This window comes from Podarcis melisellensis, assembly GCF_964234715.1.
Source record: "Podarcis melisellensis genome assembly, chromosome: 1".
Lineage (NCBI taxonomy): Eukaryota > Metazoa > Chordata > Lepidosauria > Squamata > Lacertidae > Podarcis > Podarcis melisellensis.
In genome coordinates, this window is record NC_138528.1 from 40,117,853 (window position 1) to 40,140,380 (window position 22,528).

The 22,528-nt window shown below is 41.1% G+C and overlaps 1 protein-coding gene across 2 annotated transcripts in view; it reads right to left on the minus strand.

Moving 5' to 3' along the window:
* The window catches only part of FMN1 (formin 1), a 156,729-nt gene that overhangs the window by 58,938 nt on the left and 75,263 nt on the right, over positions 1–22,528 (minus strand). For both annotated transcript variants that reach the window (XM_081886468.1, XM_081886467.1), the window contains 3 exons: positions 18,363–19,060; positions 15,075–15,225; positions 8,167–8,254 (listed from right to left, as the gene is read on the minus strand). In XM_081886468.1, coding sequence (XP_081742594.1) covers positions 8,167–8,254; positions 15,075–15,225; positions 18,363–19,060 — 937 coding nt within the window. The remainder of the gene's footprint in view (positions 1–8,166; positions 8,255–15,074; positions 15,226–18,362; positions 19,061–22,528) is intronic.

The window sequence follows — 22,528 nt, forward strand, 5'->3', positions numbered from 1 at the left end:
CAGAAGTGAAACTAATGTGGACGCAACCAATTCATCATGCCAGCATCTATGGCTATTTTTACTGATCACATTTTCTACAATAAGAGGAAATTTGAATTAAATGTAAAAGAAAGAAGAGGGTTGGCATTTTGATGGCAATGGCATCATGAGGATGACATGAAAAACTTGTATGCATGAATAGCACCAATTCCACAAAAAATCTCTGTGCAGAAGCGCCTTTTGTATGTAATATCACAGAAACCCATGAAAGGCTTTCATTTATTCCAAAAACAAATTATTATTTATAAAACCCACAAATGTAAGTATCCCAGGCATAACATTTCAGTTTGCATCTTAAAGAGAAATTGTTTGCTTAAATTAAAACAGTAGGAATATTAATAACTTTGACTACCAGCTATGATTCTGCATCTGCTGAAGGTTAATAGCTGGTATCTTGATTTCTGCTGCACATATTGCCTTACCTATAAAGGGAGAAGTGACCACTCACAGCTGAACAGTTTAAAAGCTCTTGCTGAGTTTTGTTTTTTTCTGTGATGTTTGAGAGAGGCAAGACAAGCATCTTTAAATAATTATTTAAAAGTAATAAGGTTGCTCCCCCTTCTACCTCTAACCCCATGATTTTACATTGTGAAATTAACCAGCAGGCTAGTAAATTTTCTCCGTGGCAGGCTAATTAATTCTATTAAAAGGTTCAATGACATTTAGAATGCTTTAAAATTCTGCTTGTCAGTTATTATTCTGTGCCTAACTTGGAAACAAAGGTGGTTAGGGAAAAGGTAAATATTATGAATGGGAAATATAAGATCTTAACAACCATGGGAAATGATTGTTACTGAACTTTATTTAAAATCTACAATGCATTCAGATCCAGAGTTGCATACACGGTACATATATCTACTCCGTGGAAAAGACCCTGATGTTGGGAAAGATGGAGGGCACAAGGAGAAGGGGACGACAGAGGACGAGATGGTTGGACAGTGTTCTCGGAGCTACCAGCATGAGTTTGACTAAACTGCGGGAGGCAGTGGAAGACAGGAGTGCCTGGCGTGCTCTGGTCCATGGGGTCACGAAGAGTTGGACACGACTAAACGACTCAACAACAATAACATATATCTAGTGCCTTTGTGAACAGGGTTTCCCATTTACTTCAATGAAGGGAACAGTTCTGCTCATGCATCCTTTAAAATGGAAGAAGCCACCTTTCTATTAAGGTGAATCACAGAATTGTAGAATTGGGAGGTGCCCTGAGAGTCATCGCGTCCAATTCCCTGCAACGCAGGAATCTCAGCTAAAGCATCCATGACAGATAGCCAGACAACCTCTGCTTAGAAACCTTCAATGAAAGAGAGAGTCCGCCACCTTTTGAGGGAGTCCATTCCACTGCTGAATGGCTGTTACTGTCAGAAAAATTTGGACTGAGCTTCTAGGAATGCATACATTGGTCAGACCAAAACTCACCTAGGTGTGAATGTTAATGTTAATGTCAAAGTTTATGTTTAGTTTAATCAGAGTGTGAGATGTTCGCAGTGCAGATTTTTGCCCCCTCCCCGGCAAAATTTGTAGATCCAGCACGGCTTACTCCTGCCTTTGTCACTCAAACGACACACATACAGCCTCTCTCCCCCGGCCCCCATATTTTGGGTGAGTTGCAAGCCACCTCCACCTGACCTTTGGCAAGTCTCACCTCCCACTGCAGAGTTGCGATAAGAGAAAGTATCTTGCAACCATCCTGTAATGGAATGGGCTGTTCCATTTCAGGCCAGAGGTGGGGCTACTTCAATGACCCCATCGGTCCTCCTCTCAGGCCTCACCAAACATTTCATTGCATATGAAAGTCTCATGCTCCATTGACCTGCATGCAGATCAGTTACACTTTTAAGCACTAGAATCCCCAAAAAATATCCTAAAAAGAGGATTAGATAATTATCTTTATCCTAAAAATATTTTTGTGCACATGAAATAAGACCCAGTTTAGAACAGAGACTCTTGTCTTTTATGATAACTTTTATCTTTCCACCCCCACAGTTACCTGAGCCCAGACTGCAACATTTGGCTGCAGGGCCCCTGCCTGAATTCACTAAGGTGAGATTATTGCAGCAAAGCCTAACACATTTAGAAACTGGATTCCAAAGCAGCTGCTAAAACCTCATTTTTACGTTTAATCTTAGTGAGCCGTCCTTCTTACACTGTCAGTTTGGTTAGGATATCTCAGCTACACCTCACAATATGTCGAAAGGAAATAGATGCATGCTGTGAGGAGCTGGTAATTTTATTGGGTTCCTCTACCTTTAAAAATCTGTTACTAGGACAAGTCTGGTTTCTGGACTCCTTTTTTGTAGGGAAATTGAGGCAAACGTTTTTATGTGGCCCTATGGTGTCTGCTCACAACAAGAAGAATTTATATACATAAGGATAATTAGCACAGTATTGCGCCCATTAGGATAAAATAACCGTCAGCAAGGACAAAAAGCAGATCAGCACCATGCATTCAGCCTAAGTGCCGCACATAAAAATACTTGCTAACTGCATTACACAAGACGGCAGCAGGAAAATAAACTTACTATAAAAACAACTTTGCATATATACCGGTATACACACACACACACACACACACACACACACACACAGTTTATATCTAAAATTTCACTATTTTTTCATACCTGCATTTCCCGCCCCCTTCCCCCCCAAAACAGTGTGAACAATGTATTGATAGAACAAGATTTAAGGAAGCCTGATAGTTAATTTGAGAGTATATAAAGCTGTGGGCATTTGTAGTTCTTAAGTCTAAATAGTCCTCTAAATTAAGAAAGCTTTAACTAGCAGAAATTCTGCTCACATGAGAGACTGGCAGCTTCCAAAAAGCAAATATTCTAAGTAATTACTCCCACAAAATAATAATTTTACTACATTAATTTCCTTCCTTTCCTCCAAGAAGCTCAAAATAGTGTACAGTGAGTGGTACCTCAGTTTTCGAATGTAATCCGTTCCGGAAGACGGTTTGAATTCTGAAATGTTCGAAAACTGAAAACTAAACAGCCGACAGCTAGGCCTCAGGATCTTGCACTCAGCGGAAGCTGCGTGGCATGTTCGACTTCCGAGGCGTGTTTGAAAACCGAAGCACTTACTTCTGGGTTTACGGAGTTCATAAACTGAAATGTTCATCAACGGAGACGTTTGAAAACCGAGGTACCACTGTATATGGTTCTCCCCCTCCACATTTTATCCTCACAATAACCCTGTGAGGTAGGTTAGGCTGAGAGTTGGTGACTGGACCAAGATCACCCAGGGAGCTTCTCTCTGGTCTCTTAGGTGAGGTCCAGGTCCGACACTCCAAACACCATGCCATTTTGGCTATCAAATTACCTATTTTATATACCAGAATTACAGTACTATCTGGTACTGAAGACAAACATAGATTTTTTTTTTAATTGTTGCCATGGGATAAATCCTACATTGATAAAAAAATTAACAGATCCAGCCTCTTTATTTCAGATGCATAAGCTCCTCAAAAAGCTCCTTCTACTATTTGACTGTCATGCAAAAATGCTGTAAGATTAATGAGGCAGAAAAGCAGTCTGGGTATAAAAGTGGGCTTAGAAGGTTAGGAAAGCTCAACTGCTGCATGAAGTCATGAGCAAAAGACTCGGGCAACTCATGTTAACCTAACCACATCAGGCTTGGTGCCCGTAGGCAGATTCACAAAAACCATATGCTGCAAATTATCCAGAACAAAGGAAATAACGTTTAAAGGAAATTGTTTCCCAACTTCTGAGTTGTATATTAGAGCTTGCTCCGTATTATATGGACAACACACACACACACACACACACACACACACACACAGAGAGAGAGAAGTTATATACTATAAAAGTGACATAGTTTTTAACTTCTGCATACAGTAATCTGTTACCAAAACCAGCAGCTCCTTATCAATCATATTCATGCAATACAGCTGTTGAATGATTTTCTCATGTGTCTTCCATAACCAGCAAAATCACAAATTATCCAGGGCTTTTTCATATGCCAGAGAAAATATTCTCAGTACAAAATTCACTCAATAGTTTCACTAAACAGGGTAGAACTGAGATGCATATATGTCTTCACGGCTGCCAGTTTTCCTGACCTTGTAACTGGATAGATATTTGACATGAGGCAAAGAATAAACTTTGCATGAACTTATTACAAGAAAAGTTGAAAAGTACTTTACCATTCCCCCCCACAAATTGCTAAGGAGATGACCTCTCTAGAACTTTGAATGCATATATAATTTGGTGGTACTGTGAAATTATTGTTGTTATTATGTTAAACTCTTACATTGGCTAGGCAGCAAAGGGCATGAATTTGCATGTATGAAACCCCAGAATCAAGTTTGGTCTCCCAATAAAAGACTTTGGGACGCAGTCATGAAAATCCTTTGCTTGAGATCACGGAATGTTTCTGACAGAACTCACAATACTGGGCTAAATGGGTCACTGACGACACTTAGTGAAAAGCACCTTCTTATATTAAAAATATTGCTTTGCCAACTAATGTGAAGGCAGGCTTCAAAATGTGGCTTTCTGTTTCGCCTTCTTAAAAAGCTTATTGAATTACTTGAACCATGGCACATCAAAGGGTGGTTGCAAGATGATGGGCTGTGGAAAGAGGGTTGTAGCTAAGGCTTTGAGGAAAGTTATTGTTTGCAGGACGTTATGTATGCCTTTAACGTAGAAGAAACTGCTTGAAGAACCTTCCACTCAATTTGGGGGTGTGGGAGTCTCTCAAAGATCCATTCTCACTAGGAACAAAAATCAGCAAAGCTCTTGGGTAATCTGCAGCTAACAGAGCCTTATTTAAACAGCAAAGAGTGCTATGGAAAAGTTGTGCCTGGGCCAAATTACAGGGAAATGATTCGCTGTGCACCCTCACCAACGCCATCAGTATAAAATGTAATTAAGGCTTTGGCTGAGATCACACCATACATTTAAAGCACATTTCCCCATACAAAGAATCACTAGAACTGTAGTTTACCCTGCACAGAGCTACAATTCCCAGCATATACTTTAAGTGTATGGTGTGTGTATGCAGCCTCGGTCAGCAATGTGCTGTTTTGTGCTGTAGCTGCACAGCAGCTGTGCTGGAAGGAAGAAGCCTGGCGAAGCTTCTGCTGACATTCATACACTACGAAGGAGGTGAAAGTTCCAATAGCCTGGGTCTCAAATGAACTTCCGTGGGAGTGAATGATGGGGTACCTAATAAAGAAAGGATCCTGACAAACCCCTGATGTTCCACGCTGTCCTTGGAATGAGCACTTATTAAAAATTTGCAAATACTTCTAAGCAGCATTTTGGGATTTCCTATAGGTATCAATTATTTTCCAAGAAGGGGGCCTACAAGGTCATTCTGTATGTCAACAAAGATATATAAGTAGTGAAAAGCACTTTGATTCCAGTCAATAATGGTGTTGAGGAGACAGAGGTCTGGGAATGCCCAGCTTAGAAAGAAGCAATGACATGCTAATATATATTTGCTTTTTATGAGACACATCCCCTATTTTAATCTGGCACAGAAAGGTTTTGATTTTTGTCCAACGGAGAGCTCGAACTACACCACAAGGCAACAAAACCATTCTCTGTGCTTAATATTGTTGTCTTTTGTCCAGCAACGATAGCGCTGTTCTACCTTTTTCAGGAATAGAAAATGTCACCCTCTCCTAAGAAACATCTGTGGATGATTCCTCCTGCAAATGTGGCGGTCCTCAATTTGTTGGCTAGTAATCAAATGCAAACCAAACCATATGTGTGCCAGATGTACAGAGCTACACATACTGCCTTCGCTAGACAACATGAAAACTGCCAAGTATGTCAGTTACTGGGCTTAGACACAACTGAAGGTGGAAATCTCTCAAGGCAAAAATCCTACACCACCGTGAGATACCATTACATTGTCTTCCTGTTGCTTCTCTTTTATCTTCTCCCTAGTTTTGCATGGACATCTGCGGATGCGTTAGGTTTTCTGAGCAGAAAGAGTGTCTCGTTGATGCAAGCTCACAGGTTATTTAAAAATAATTTCTTCAGGCACTATGGCTTGGATCCAGACATGTCTTTGCAGAAGTTCCCCATTCTGTTGCAGCCCCCCTCCCTGTTCCAGTCCCATCACACTCTGTACTAAATGTTCCCTCAGTCTTCAGGGGCAGCAGCTGAGTCATGAACCAGGAGAACCCCGGTTGCGTGAGTAGAATTCCAACCATCTATCTCTGGACCCAACCTTTCATTCAAATTTTATTTTACTGTCATCAGTTGACGACATTGGAATTACATACAGTAACAGCTTATCTCTGCATTTGGGGAGGGGTTGTGGGTCAGTGGTCCTATGAAACAATATGCTGGGACAGGTGCATGCACACCTGACCTTGCTGTCACTACCTTGACTCACTCTACATCTATCCTAACACATGCCAGCAGCAGGGGATACAATTGTCTCTGTCTCACCTCTCATGAGCAGACATTGGCTGACAAGACTGGAGATGATGATGATGATGATGGTGATGTTTGTTCCTATGCTCTGGTAAGATGTAATCCCATCCCTCCCAGTCCTAGCACACCAAGAACTACTGAAATTACATCTTAAAATCAGAAAACTCAAAAATTTAATTTGTTGATTGGCCAATGAGCTTGCTGCTTTGCTGCTCCTTCGTAGTACGGAATACAGTGGTGCCCCGCAAGACGAACGCCTCGCAAGACGAAAAACCCGCTAGACGAAAGGGTTTTCCGTTTTGGAGGCGCTTCGCAAAACGAATTTCCCTATGGGGTTGCTTCACAAGACGAAAAAATCTTGCATCCCCCGGCAGGTTTTTTTTGCTTTTTTTGCCCTTTTCCTAAGCCGCTAAGCCGCTTATCAGCTGTTCCGCTGATAAGCCGCTTAACAGCTGATCGCTGGAAGCCGCTTGACAGCTCTAGCACTAATCCGCTAAGCTGTCAATGGGCTTGCTTCGCAAGACGAAAAAACCGCTAGACGAAGAGAATCGCGGAACGGATTCTTTTCGTCTAGCGAGGCACCACTTTACTGCAAGAGGGTTGAAACTAGGCATCTCTACAAGACAGCCACTTTAGGTGTAACACAGCCAATTCCTAGGACAGGAGTGCCCACTTTCTCTCAAGCAAGCAATTATACAAATGTGTGAAATAATTTACATCTTTCTTATGAGAAAAGGCTAGGCATGTTTAGGAATTTAAGAAAAATGGCAACTAAGGCAGATATTTATAGTGTTATGCATGGTGCAGTGGTACCTCAGGTTAAGTACTTAATTCGTTCCAGAGGTCCGTTCTTAACCTGAAACTGTTCTTCACCTGAAGCACCACTTTAGCTAATGGGGCCTCCCGCTGCCGCCAGAGCACGATTTCTGTTCTCATCCTGAAGCAAAGTTCTTAACCCGAGGTACTATTTCTGGGTTAGTGGAGTCTGTAACCTGAAGCGTATGTAACCTGAAGCGTATGTAACCTGAAGCGTATGTAACCCGAGGTACCACTGTATAGGGGTCCTCGTGGGGCAGCAATAAAACTGCTATGGTTTCAGATTGGATGGGGGAACAGCATGTTGAGATTCTTTCATTGCAAGGCGGATGGACCAGATGATCCCTAGGATGTCTCCCAATGCTACAATTTTATGATTCTATGTATAGGAAATGTCAGAATAGACAGCATTAGTCTCCTTTTCTCATAGCACTACAATTTGAGACCCCTTAATGGAACTGATTGGCAGTGGACTGAGAACATACAAAAAAATCCCACCCCATACTTCTTCATACATAATCAGTTTGTGAAATTCATTGCTGTAGGATCAATGATCACTAGCTTAGATTTTAAAGTGGACTAGAGGAGTAAGTGGCAGATATGGTGCAGCAACAGCTGAATGCTAGGGCTGCCAAATGGAACTTCCAATTCAGAGCCAGTGTGCCTATGAATTCCAATTGCAGGGGTGGGAAGCAAGCAGAAGGAAAAGTTATTGCTTATTTCATGTTTCCTGGAAGAATCTGGCTGGTCCCTGTGCAAAACATGATGCTGAACAAGAGGGATGCACAGCTATAGAATGTAAAATATGCACCTGAAGGTTATTTTATTATTATTAACTTACTTCTGAAAACATCTCCATGCACAAGGTTCCTTTCAAGATGCAAGCAACACTCACCTTGTTGTATGTCCTTCATCTCCAAATGTAAACTGGAAATCAAAATTCCTACAGTCTGAGATCTCTTTCCATCCAACAGTTTGATAATCTGGAAATAAAAATAGTTGGTCATACTTAAATGTCCAATAAATGTGAAATGCAAAGCAAGCCAACATTTTTTAAAAAGTGACTTATATGTGACTTCCTTTCCCCATCATCTTTCATGGTATTTTCTTTTTTAAAAACTGTATGCCAGGGATAGATGATAATATAAAAAGTCACATTGCTGTGAGGGAGGAAAGCTTACACACAGTTCTGTGAATCCAACAGTAATGAGAGCTTTACAAGCATTATTGAAATCCAGCAAATAAGTGTAACCTAGAATTATTTCTAATTCATTTTTATGGCACTATGTATCTGCCTACAGAACGGGAAAATAAAATCTATGTATACTTTCCAAGAAAAAAAATTCACCTTTACCTGCCACCAAATTTAAGGGTGTGTGCGTAACTCTTCCACTTAGATTTCTGACTTGGATTAGGGTTGACCCAATACATTATGTTGCTTCAGAGTGAAAGACAAAATGGCACCTCCTCCTGTTTCACATACAGAAAGCAACTATGTTGGCAGTTGAATCTTACTTTGATGTTGGCAAAAGGACAGTGTCCTCTGCTACAGCTAAGGGTGGCTAGCTCTCTTAGGAGGCACAGGGGATGTTGTGTGGCACACATAATTCTGCTCTTTGACACTTAGCCAACATCTCTCACCTCCCACCATCTGCTGCCTGAGACGAATGCCTCACTCTGCATAATGGTAGGGCTGGCCCTGACAGATTCAGATGTGCAGGGCCTATACTGTTAAGATTCCTGCTCCGTGATTGCAGTCATGGGATTGTTGTCTATCACATGATGGTGTATGTTTTCACTCCACTGAGTGGGAAGTGACAGAGAGAGGATGTTCGTGTTCCGGTGTTCCGTAAAGTGGGACTATTCTCCTTTGTTCTTTCTCTTTGCTGTCTGATGCTAGAGAGAGAAGGAGCCATGTTGCAGTGCCCCGTGTGTGTTTATATGTAAATAAAGTAGATTAGTCAAAATGCTGAGTTGCTGAGGACTGTTATGCATGCTGCAAAGACTCTGAGGATCCCTAAGTGTGCCGGTGTCTGTTGGCATCAGTCACTGTGATGTTTGGGCAGAAGAAAGCTTTTGAAGCTCCCAAACAATAGACCAGGAGGGAGAGAACATATCAGTCGGGTATGTGTCTCTGCCAGGGTCCTACTCAAGAGTAGGATGGGCTTCTGACATATACCTGTCTATGTAGAAATAAATGTTGTTGAATTCAACGAGACATACACTCAGGTAAGTGTGTATAGGACAGCAGTCTAAATTAGTTTAATTTCAGTTCCCTTAACTGCTCCTACAGATTTCAACAGGACTTAAAAGTTGAACCAACTTAGTCTGTACCCAATGCCAATGGGATTTAAATCTACTTAACTTTGGCTGTAACGTGCCCAGTTTCAATTCTTAGAATAAAAGTATGATGGATGCTCAGATATTTTCTGAACTCATGTCTACAAAATAATGGGTGCATAGTTTTTGGTCTCCATTCACTATTTTTTTAAACAACAAAACAATTTTTAATAACAAAAAATTTGAGGGACGGAAGAAAATTTACCATAGAGTAAATCTACAAGTCAAATAGAAGTTTGTCACAGACATTTCTGAAGTTATAAATGCTATTTGATGAACTTGGCAGCAGATTAAATTCTAATAGGGATAATTAAAGGCTTAAGTAGAGTGCAATTTGTATAGCATTCACTGACCTCCAGGCTGACCCTTTTCAGAGGAAAATTCATAGGCTGTCATAAACCCCATTAGGCATGCCTAGTTTGAGGCAAAACCTTTCCAGACGACACCTCATACCGGCAATATTACATCTGAAACTACTACATTTGTAGGTACGCTCTAAAGATCAGGTTAGCTCGCACAACTTTCCTACTCCAGTATCTTATTTTAAACTGAAAATGCCTTTAATATTACATAATTTAAAACTATTAGAGAGAGGTTCACTTCAGAACAAAACAAGCTTTATATTTATAGCCTTTTATGGGAAGAAAGTACATATGGTCACAATTATAAATGCCAAACTAGACTCTGGCTACCTGAAATAGTCTGAGCAAAATGATCAAAAATCCTGTAGGGCTGAAATTTGTCACACTGGATAACAAAATTGTTAAGTCAAGAGAATAAAGGCCTACCTAGGGCACACTGGCTTTCTGTTAGCCTTGAGTAGTAGCTGAACTCTTACTGGGAAGTAAAGAGCAGTACAGTGACTGACTGGCAGGCAGATGAGCGCTGTTGTCCCAACATGCTATTTGCTGTTGAATCAAGGGGCATACTGCCTTTGATACTGGAGGTAGTGCAGAGTATCTTACCCTCCATAGCCTTATCCCCCTTTAAAGACATCTAAGTTGCCATCTATCACAAATGCTGCATTCAGTAATGGAGTTTATTGCATTAGTTTTACTGATTATAATGCTGGCGCTTCTTGTCCTGATTTTAATGTTCCTTTTACAGCTCAGTATTTTTGAATGTGATGGAACAGCTTTTTTAATAAGACATTCCACCACGTGTCAGGCTAAAATTTAAACAGCAGGAAATAACTTTACAACAGGTTACCACCCCCAATTTTTGTTACTTGAAATTGCAATGCAAAACCGCTCTCGTGGTATTCTGTGTTAACGGGATCGCAAAACAGATCCACCCCCCCACACACAAACAACTGACATAGAAATTAGTTCTAGGCCTCTCTACCTGATTTCCAAAAGTGGCTTTTACGTCATGTGAGAGATCACATAAAACGTAGACGCTATCAGGTAAGTAAACATTGGGAAAACAGTGCAGTCTTGACTGCAGTCTAAGTGGTAGAGAATTCAATAATAATAATAATAATAATAATAATAATAATAATAATAATAATAATTTTTTATTTATACCCTGCACATCTGGCTGGGTTTCCCTAGCCACTCTGGGTGGCTCCCAGGAGAATTAAAAGCACAATATGTGTGGTACGTCCTTTCATATGCCCCAAATCTTCCAACATTCCGTTTCACTGAATGATGCCATCTACTGCTATTATAGAAAAAAAATATCTCTGTCGTCTTTCTCTACACCATGCCTCATTTTTTATACCTCTGTGATCTCCCTCCTTCTCTCCTCTGTAACCACCAAGCTGAATGCAGCCCACCAGGCATGTGCATTGCTTGCCTGGAACTGCAGAAAAAGTGATTTGTCAAGCACCTTGCAAGCCCTAATGCACTGACTGCTGAGAAGCAGCTTTTATCTTGGTGGATCAGAGATTCAGTGGGTATGCACTAAATTAAGGTTTGGAAAGACCAGATTGTTCCATCTGGCCCCAGCTAGTGAAAGATGCTTCGAGCTCCCAGAAGTACGCACTTTGCGCACAGATGACAGTAGTATGTAAGCAACCAACTTCCTAGCTGTTGCCAGTTGATGATAACGATACGCCAGCTGGCAGGATACGCCTAAGCAACAGACATGGCAGCAAACTGTCTGCCTCTTCTCTGGTTACTAAATATACCAAGGAAATAGATGCAGTATCTCCAGAGCCTGCGACAAGAATGTAAATGCTGCAATCCCATGCTTCATCTTTCCCTTGTATAAACACGGGGATTGTCACAGCCAGTGCAAGCCTTGGTCATGTTAGAACTAAAAGTAAAAATTCAAAAATAACATCCCTCCTTCCGAACCATGCTGCAAGCCGATGCTCACAGGAGCAGGAATTAGGAAAATGGTGCTCCCTCCGAAATCCACCACCTGCAGCAAAAGCTTACGCTCACTATGTAAGACCAGTCTGTAGCAGAATTTCACTGGGTCAGCATGTCAGACACTCAAAAACTACCCGGAGAAAGAGTTCTTCTCTGAAAGTAAAGGACAATTCACACATATCTTGGTTTTTTTAATGATTATCAAGCTTGTTTACCTGGGCTCAGAATATGCTTGCAGTGAACAGGTCCTGCGAGTGATCAGCTACGACCAGATATTGTGATTTTGGAACTCTAACATGTAGTCAGTAGAGAGAAGAATAACCACTCACGGCACAACAACAGGGGTGCAATTACCAGGGGTACAAAAGGATACAGGCCGTTTGACAAGCTACTCACTTGTATGAGTTCACAGTGAGTATATTTTGAATCAGGATTGAAAGGATGGGATCACAAGCACGCACATTGCATGAAATGGCCCATTACTAATTCCAAATAAGTCAGTGAGCAATATATTTAGGAATGGGACCTTTACAAAATAAATAATACTTATAATACCATATTATTATTAGTCTTAATGGTCTTAATGTTGTGTAAATATATTTAGGATTGGCAGCATTCTTATAACATTCTGACCCAGGATGGTGTAACACTGAATTATGAAGCCATCTTTTCAAGAATCGTGGAACGTTGTAATTGTTATTATCATTATCTCACAATTACAAAATAGGCAAAAACATAAAAAACCCTGATGACAGATATATCCTCTTTTTAAAACCACTCTCATTCAAAAATATTGACACTCATCGTAAATGAGAACATGTGCTAATAATTACTTGAAATGAGCTAGAGATAATGGACAACAGAAAAGCCATTATCTTCAGTGGGTTTCTTTTTCTGACTTTGATATGATAATCATAGCACTAAAGAGCCAAAGGTGATTGATGGAGTCTTATTTAGATCATGCAGATGACACAAATTATGTGACATTTACCCCTTGACTTTGTAGGAAGAAAATATAACGGCATCGAATGTTAGCATCCACAAGAATCATTAATATCCAGTAGATATAGAAAAAAATAATAATACTGTGAATATTCAAATGTAAAAATCCTACTCTGTATACATTTTTCATTCCACACATGGGACAGCCATCAAGTTTGCTACAAATACAATGGCATTAACCCCTATGCCTCTTGCCACAAAGCGTGAACGACAGGCATGTTTATTAAAGCATGCATCTGGGAGCCCTGATTGGCTACAGCTCCACAACGTGTTATATAAGTGTTTGTGGTTGTATGCCTATTATTCACTTTTATGTGAGTATGTGGTGGCAAATATCAGTACAGTATCAGTGCACCTTGGCAACACGATAGTTGTGTAAAGAAAGGGTAAAAGGGTGGGGGGGTAAAGGACCCCTGGACGATTAAGACCAGTCAAAGGCGACTATGTGGTGCGGCGCTCATCTTTCTTTCAGGCCGAGGGAGCAGGTGTTTGTCCACAGACAGCTGTCCAGGTCATGTGGCTAGCATGACTAAACCGCTTCTGGTGCAACAGAACACCATGATGACTGCCAGAGCGCACGGAAACGCCGTTTACCTTCCCGCCGCAGCAGTACCTATTTATCTACTTGCACTGGCGTGCTTTCGAACTGCTAGATTGCAGGAGCTGGGACAGAGCAATGGGAGCTCACCACCATCATGCAGATTTGAACCGGTGACCTTCCAATCGGCAAATCTGAGAAGCTCAGTGGTTTAGACCACAGTACCACCCACATTCCAGATTCTAGGACCCCATTCTATGATGCCTGATCATTAACTGAACTTCAAAGTGTACAGACATATTTATTTAATGCTTTCAAGAAGAGAATTTTCCCAAAGTGGCTTAATATTTGCATATATACTCTGATGTGAACTAGGCTCTTTGGGTGTGGGTAGAATCAACAAACTGGACCATAAAGAAGGCTGATCGCCGAAGAATTGATGCTTTTGAATTATGGTGCTGGAGGAGACTCTTGAGAGTCCCATGGACTGCAAGAAGATCAAACGTATCCATTCTGAAGGAAATCAGCCCTGAGTGCTCACTGGAAGGACAGATCGTAAAACTGAGGCTCCAATACTTTGGCCACCTCATGAGAAGAGAAGACTCCCTGGAAAAGACCCTGATGTTGGGAAAGATTGAGGGCACAAGGAGAAGGGGACAACAGAGGACGAGATGGTTGGATAGTGTCTTCGAAGCTACAAACATGAGTCTGACCAAACTGCGGGAGGCAGTGGAAGACGCCAGGAGTGCCTGGCGTGCTCTGGTCCACGGGGTCACGAAGAGTCAGACACGACTGAACGACTAAACCAACAACAACAAGAATCAACAAAACAGATCTCCATGCATTCAGACACTCAAGTTGGGTATCAATGAGAAATGAAGTCTATTAGCATGGAGAAGAAAAGGTGTCTGCTCTGCCCTGTTACCGTGCTCTTTCTGTATCGCCCCAGCCAGCAGCGGCCTTTGTGGAGCCGCAAGGTCACCCTTCTGACACCATTGTTGCTGTAGCTTACCTGGATAGGATTCGGGTAGGGAAAGATGGTGGATAGGTCAGGGCTGCACAATGACACTGGTGGAGCAGGCCAGTGTGCCCACACAATCTCATCCTCGCTGCTGCCCTCTCCTGCACCAGCCCCATCAAATTAAGCTGCAGTGACATTATTGTAGGGAGGATGGCTCCCCACCAGCACACAGATTGCTCCTGGCCCCAGCTGAACATGAATTGGGGTCTAGGCTTGTGTGTGGTGCTAATGGTTATGCTCCGTTTTAATGGAGTTCTCAAGCCATTAATAAGAATGTGACAGAATTCCAGTATGAATTTTAGACACAGCCATACTTAAGCACTTCATACTATTATCAAACCTTCAAAGCAAGTCTGAAGACAATTCAATCCCAGGTGTGGGCAATCACTGAAAAGAAAAATCTCAGCCTAAACAATGACAGATTGGGGCCACCACATATAAGATCTGTCATTTGAAGATCCTTTTGTATTTCATTGTTCTTGTTGTATTACTGAAACCTAAAATGCATATAAGAAAGATACTCAATAAAAACTTAGATTATTATTATCTAAAAAGATTAAGTTAAGGTTGCAATGCAGTGATACCTTTTTGGCTTTTGTTTTCTTTTCATAGGACTCTGCTAATGGCTTTTTCTTTTCCTGAGCTGTTTCTTTGGAGAATAAGTATTCAAATTCACTGGCATCACATATGTCAGGCTCTTCCAAAGAATCCCACAGAGTTGGTGCCGTGTTTTGACTAAAATTGGAAAAAGGCAAAATAAAATTACCACAATGTCTCTTTCAAAGTTACTTACTTACTTTACCACATATTTAAAACTCCATCAATATTTAGTACATCTGCCTTTGGACTGGCCTACTATTTAGAAAGAAGTTCCATACCCAAATCTTTATACTGCTCAATACACTGTTTTGTAATCCTATCTTCTCCTACCTGGAACCTTCCAGATGTTGCTGGACTGCAACTCCCATCAACCCTGACTGATTGCTATGGTGTCTGGGGCTGATGGGAGTTGGAGTCCAACGACATCTAGAAGCCATCAAACGGGGGAAGGTTAGCATATTCAATGTGTTTTCCTCACCGCCGCATAGATTGTGTAGCTTTTCAACACACAGATTGTATATTACTTATTATTTTAAATTATTTGCATGGACTCAAGATTGCAGGTGATCTGACAAGTATTCTGAACATATACAAAATAATGGGGAGGGGATTCTAGGCAGAATGCAAGCACAACCTAGCCAAATATTGACAGTATCTTCCATATTCGCTTCTTCATATTAATACTACAGTTAGTATTACCACTGAATGGTGAGATCTATAATTTAAAAAACAATCTCATTTTAATGTTTCAATCTCTGCTTTGAGAATCTTTAGTAACAAAAGAGATTAGATTGCTTTTCTTTGGCAACTACCGATTCTTAATAAGAAAATTATCTCTTGGTTTTATTAGTAGCAGCTGGTCTTTTCCCTCCAGCAGGTGTCACTCACATGACATTTCATTCCTACTTGTCATTTCATATCAAGTCTCACCTTTTGCCCCCGCTAAACTCCCATTAAAAATAAAAAATCAAGGCTCACAGAATAAGGAATATTCAGAAATGAAAGTATCAGATCTGGACACATCTTCTACAGTGCAAACAGATTTGAGTAAACCTTATAACTAAAAACACAAATGAAGTAAATGTTATAAATGCTACTTTTAATCTAGTACCACATTTAGTTAAAGAATGGTGCTTGGGCTGTATCAACTGATTTGCTGACGGAGATATACTCTTAACCAACTTCCACAACAGATAGAAAACAGAAATTTGGTAACGGGGAAAAGACATTTTTAATGTCTCTCCCTCAACATTTGGGCACATAAACCTGGTTCAGACATCTTAATCTGATCCTGGCTTCCTATCTAGGTTTGTCAGCAGTGATCAACCCACGCTTTCTCAGTTTGGATACCCTTCCTTCCTTCCTTGGAGGTTTTTAAGCAGATGTCGGATGGCCATTTGTACTGGATGCCTTAGCTGAGATTCCAGCATTGCAGGGGGTTGGACTAGATGACCCTTGGTCCCCTTCCAACTCTAGGATCCTATGAAAAAATAGCGGTAGCCAGGACAGAAACACTAAAGCCAGACATACACAGGGAGGAGGGAAGGGGAGTAGAGAGCTCATGCGTACAGAAAAAAAGAAGTTCCAAATAAGGATATGGTGTTATTGTTGTTTGTTATTTGATCTCTATGAATTCATAGTCCACTCTTTTGTCTTCATCAAGCTAAGCAAAGAATAATAATAAGAAAAAATAATAATAGAGAGAAAGTGGGCAGGCAAGGACAGGAGAGCTGCCTGTCTAGGGTGAGTGGGAGGACATTTCATCACAAACTTAGGGGCAATACAACGGTTATCACTGCACTTTAGAATGCTGACCCTACACATCAACTTACATATAAGGCATTCCTTCATATAAATTCTAGGAATTTTACTATGCAGTAATCAGTACTTGCTGGAGAGATGTATTTCCAGGCAAGTAAAATTATGTCGCTTACCGACTTGCGCTTAGATTGTGCTTAGCTAATTAGTAAAAGTTATGTCACTTAGGTTCCTGCTAGCTCGGTGGGGCTTTCTTCTCCTCCTTCCCACTGTGCCTCACTCAAATCTACTCTGGAGTGACAGGTGAGCCCCCTGAACAGAGCTTGGGAGGGACAGGGGGGACTGTTCGGGCAAGCAGAAATGCTTGTGCTGATTGAACAATAAGTGTGTGACACTGAATTCCTCCCTGGGACTGCAATCCTGTGCAAATCAGTGGGGATTATTGCTGAGAAGCATGCACAGGATTGTAAAGCCCTGGCTTTTGATGATGCCACTAAGACCAGATCCCTTTCTAGGGAAATGTGAGGTGTGTTGTTCTAGCCTAGAGAAACATAACATTTCTCTTTCTAAACAAAGTGCAGGAGCTAGAACCAAAGGTTGGTGGGCGGGGGGTTGACTAGGACTGATCACACATCCACTGTTGGGGATACGTGTGCTGCCTTGCTCCCATGACAGCCAGTGCATGTGACACTGGCATGCCTGTAATGTGCGCGCATCATACTGGCATGCCCATGGCATGCTGACGTCACTCGCACACATTGCTGGTGCATGCTGTGTGCCACATGCTGTGTGCAATCCACACCATCACATCACAGGAGAGTGCCGACCTGACACAAACATGCCCCATGGCATGCGCACATGGCCAAATGGAATCGGGGGGGGGGCAGCCCCTTCATTTAAAATTTGTGGGTGCTCAGGAACCCAGGGCTCTCCATAGTCGGTGTTTGGGGCTATGTTTGGGGCTATCTGCTGCCACTGCACAGGTATTAGGCCTACAATGTGGTTCATACAGAAGCAGGCTAAAGTTGACTATCTCAACTCCACTAGTTCTTTGTATGTACCACTAAGCTGCATTTAATTGGCATGGCAGGAAGAGCAGTCAAGCATCTGAGCTGCAGTGATATAGGCTACTGGAAAGCCAATGGCCTTCCGCTGTGTCTCAGGCCCTTAAGGATTATCATATGAGCTAATCTGACGGCAGAGTATCTCCAGGACCAGGTTCTTTGTAACTCATGCCTCTAGCAGTACTAAAAATACTGCATGTCAAGTCATATTACTCTATTTGTGTGTGCCACAGGGCATAGTTCTGAACAAGAATGTTAGACAGATGATGGAACTTTTGAAAAAGGCTACTCCCTAGCAGTAAACCATCCTATTTTTTTTAAATCTACATTTCAAAACCTGAGTTGAGTATTTTTTTATATTTCTGCAATGTAATCTCCTTTTGCTTTAGTTGATCTTGAAATACTGCACATAGGTTTCCACTATTAAATAAGAGGGAAGCATAACTTTACCTGCTGTCTTGTATTTGTATTCTGGTCCAATAAAGTGGCTTCATAGGACAGGCAGGTTCGATGGCAGGCTTTCGAGGACCTTGGCTTGATGACAATGTGCTGCTGAAAAGGAAACTGGATCCAGGAGGTGGCGGTGGTGGAGGAGGAGGAGGAGGACCTGCTCCTGATGGAGAAAATCCTGGTGGGGGAGGTGGAGGAGGCGGTGGTAACTGACCTGCAAAAGCTGCAGGAAGTGGAGGTGGAGGAGGAGGAGGATGGGGAGATCCCATGCCTGGTGATAATGTTGGGGGTGGAGGGATTGAACCAGGAAGAGGTGGTGGTGGTGGCGGCGGTGGTGGAAACATCTGAGATACAGCACTCCCTGAGGCATGGCCATTATTGTCCGATGTGAATGAAACAGTATTATTCAAACAAGGTATAGTCAGCTTTTTAGGTATTGTTTGGTTATTTTTGACTGTCCGGCTTTCATCTTCACTTGGCTTTATAAAAGTTTCTCTGTCGGTTTGTATACATACAGTTCTGTATGTCTTTGGTGGGTGATCATCTTCGGTCGATACACAGGCATCCTTTGCTTCCTCGCTTCTCCTGTATAATGTATTTTCCAGTTCATTTTCCAAATTTGCAATGACTTCCTCAAGCTTTGCTATGGATGACGCGTGCTCTCCTCGAATATGAAAGACCCTGAGTTCAAACTCGGACTGTGAACAAATAATGAAAAGTCGCCGTTTAAGAAGTATAACTGCAATTGCCATGAAATGTACAGTGCAAGCCTGTGCTTGCTTTCTCAGAAATAAATCCCACAGAACTCACAGGGACCTACTTAGTATGCATAGCACTGCAGCCTTAATTGCCTTAGTTATTGCGTGTAATGCCTGCAATCACTTATAGTGACACTGTCTTATTACCTAAGAGGGAAATTAGGTCTGACACTATGGCTGGGCAGTATCTGTTTTTCAACATGATATATTACCAGCGAAACATTGCGATATATCACGATGTCTGAAATAAGGATGGAGGTATGTAGAGGCACTGGCTGGCTTCACGGTTTTTCCCGCATTGTGATTTTTGCCGGCCCCTGCTCTTGTGATTCGCTGTCTCCTGCAGGAGGCAGGGGAGAGGTGAGCCAGCAGAGTTAACAGGGGCTGCAGGAATTGAGAACCATTGGCTGGCTTTACAGTTTTGCCCACATTGTGATTTTTGCATAACAAAACACACACATCATGATTTGCGATATGTGGCCTGGTCAAAAATTATGAAACCGATATATCATGATATGGACTTCAAACCAGATTTTTTTTATTTTTTTTATAAATATTTATTAAGATTTTTAAAGAAAAAAGAAAAAAGTACATTAATAATAAACAGTATTGTTTTGCTTTAACAAAGTTTCCTGTCATATTTGAACTTCCTCCCGCCTCCCGCTCCCATTTACATCATTAATAAATTTTTGTCAAGCAAATTATCATCTTATTTCCAACTTGTGTACCAATAAAATACATTAAAATAATTCTCCTTCAACTTTGTTTCTCTTAATCTCTCTTATCATCATTTCCTGATCTATTTTAGTGATGGCCAATTGTTTATAACCAAGCATCTTTTTTAACATTCCATTAAATCACAATATTTTTGTAAATAAGTCTTAAATTTCTTCCAGTCCTCTTCCATCCTTTCTTCTCCCAGGTCTCGGATTCTGCCAGTCATCTCCGCCAGCTGCATATAGTCCATCAGTTGCATCTGCCATTCTTCCAGTGTGGGTAGATCTTGAGTTTTCCAATTCTTAGCAAGTAGTATCCTTGCTGCTGTTGTCGCATACATGAAAAATGTTCTATCTTTCTTTAACACCTTCTGGTCGACAATGCCCAGGAGGAAGGCCTCTGGTTTCTTAGTGAAGGTATACTTAAATACCTTTTTCAGCTCATTATATATCATTTCCCAGAAGGCCTTCACCTTAGGGCAGGTCCACCAGAGGTGGTAAAATGTTCCTTCATTTTCCTTACATTTCCAGCATTTGTTATCTGACGAATGGTATATTTTGGCAAGTTTAACTGGGGTCATGTACCATCTGTATATCATTTTCATTACATTTTCTTTCAAAGCATTACATGCAGTAAAATTCAACCCAGTGGTCCACAACCTTTCCCAGTCCTCAAACATAATGTTATGCCCAATGTCCTGTGCCCATTTTATCATAGCCGACTTAACCATTTCGTCTTGTGTATTCCATTTCAACAGCAAGTTATACATTCTTGAAAGTACCTTAGTCTTAGGTTCTAACAGTTCTGTTTCCAACTTCGATTTCTCCACCTGGAATCCTAACTTTTTGTCACTTTTAAAAATTTCCTTGATCTGAGCGTAGTGTAACCAGTCTCGCACTTTATCCTTCATTTTCTCCATACTCTGCAATTTCCAATTGTCTCCGTCTTTTTCTAGCAGTTCCCAATATTTTGGCCAGTAGGCTTCCATATTGGTTCCTTTTCGGGCCTTAGCTTCCAAAGGTGAAAGCCACCTTGGTGTTTTATTTTCCAATAAGTCTTTATATTTTGTCCAGACATTAAACACTGCTTTCCTGACAATATGGTTCTTAAAGGCCTTATTGATCTTAACTTTATCATACCACAAGTATGCATGCCAACCAAACGCATTGTTATAACCTTCCAGATCTAAAACATCAGTGTCCTCAAGAAGTAGCCAATCTTTTAGCCAGCAGAAAGCTGCGGCTTCATAGTACAACCTTAAGTCTGGCAGGGCAAAGCCCCCTCTTTCCTTTGCATCTGTTAATATCTTAAACTTGATTCTGGGCTTTTTGCCCTGCCAGACAAATTTGGAGATATCTCTCTGCCACCTCCGGAAACACTCTGTTTTGTCCACAATTTGCAATGTTTGAAACAAAAACAACATCTTTGGCAGCACATTCATCTTAATTGCAGCAATTCGGCCTAACAAAGAAAGCTTCAGCTTTGCCCAGCTTTCCAAGTCTCTCTTAATTTCAGACCAACATTTTTCATAATTATCTTTGAATAGACTCAGATTTTTGGCTGTTATATTAACCCCTAGGTATTTTACCCTTTTCACCAGTGATAATTCTGTTTCTCTCTGAAACCGTTCTGACTCTATTTCTGTCATATTTTTTCCTAACACCTTCGTTTTTTGTTTATTTAGCTTAAATCCTGCAACCTGACCAAAGTCATGTATCAGTTGTACAACTCTTTTCGTACTAGATTCTGGCTCCTGCAATGTCAAAACTAGGTCATCTGCGAAAGCTTTCAGTTTATATTGTTTCGCTCCGACCTGAATCCCCTTCACCAACCGGTCACCTCTAATCATATTCAAGAGCACCTCCAGAACTGAGATAAATAACAGAGGGGAAATCGGGCAGCCTTGTCGTGTTCCTTTTTCAATTTTAAATTCTTCCGTTACCACATTATTAACTATCAGTTTAGCTTTTTGTTCTGAATATATCGCATCAATCCCATTTTCAAAACCCCGCCCCACTCCCATTTCTTTTAAGTTTCCCTTCATAAATTTCCAAGAGATGTTGTCAAAGGCCTTCTCCGCGTCTATAAATATCAGCACTGCTCTAGTGTTTATGTCTGTTTGCAAAAGTTCCAAAATGTCAATAATGTTCCTTGTGTTTGCAAACATATGTCTACCTGGGAGAAAGCCAGCCTGGTCCTTGTGAATTACTTCATTCAAAACTTTTTTAAGTCTTCCTGCCAAAACATCAGCAAATATTTTATAATCCACATTTAAAAGGGAGATGGGGCGATAGTTCTTAAGTTGTGTCTTTTCAGTTTCTGATTTTGGTATCAGCGTGATAAAAGCTTCCTTCCACGATTCCGGCGCCTTCTTTCCCTCCAAAATTTCATTGCTGACCTCCATTAAGGGTTGAATCAAATAGTCACTCATTGTCTTATAATACTTGGAGGTAAGACCATCTGGTCCTGGAGATTTGCCCAGCTTCATATTCTGAATGGCATGTTCAATTTCTTGTCGTGTTATTTGACTGTTCAGGAGTAGTCTATTTTCTTGTGTGAGTTTTTTAAGACTATTTTTTTCCAAAAATTGTTCAATCTCAGCCTCATTTTGCGGCCCTTGAGTGTATAATTTCTTGAAATATTTCTGAAAGGATTTCCTGATTTCCACAGGGTTCTGGATGTTTTTTCCTT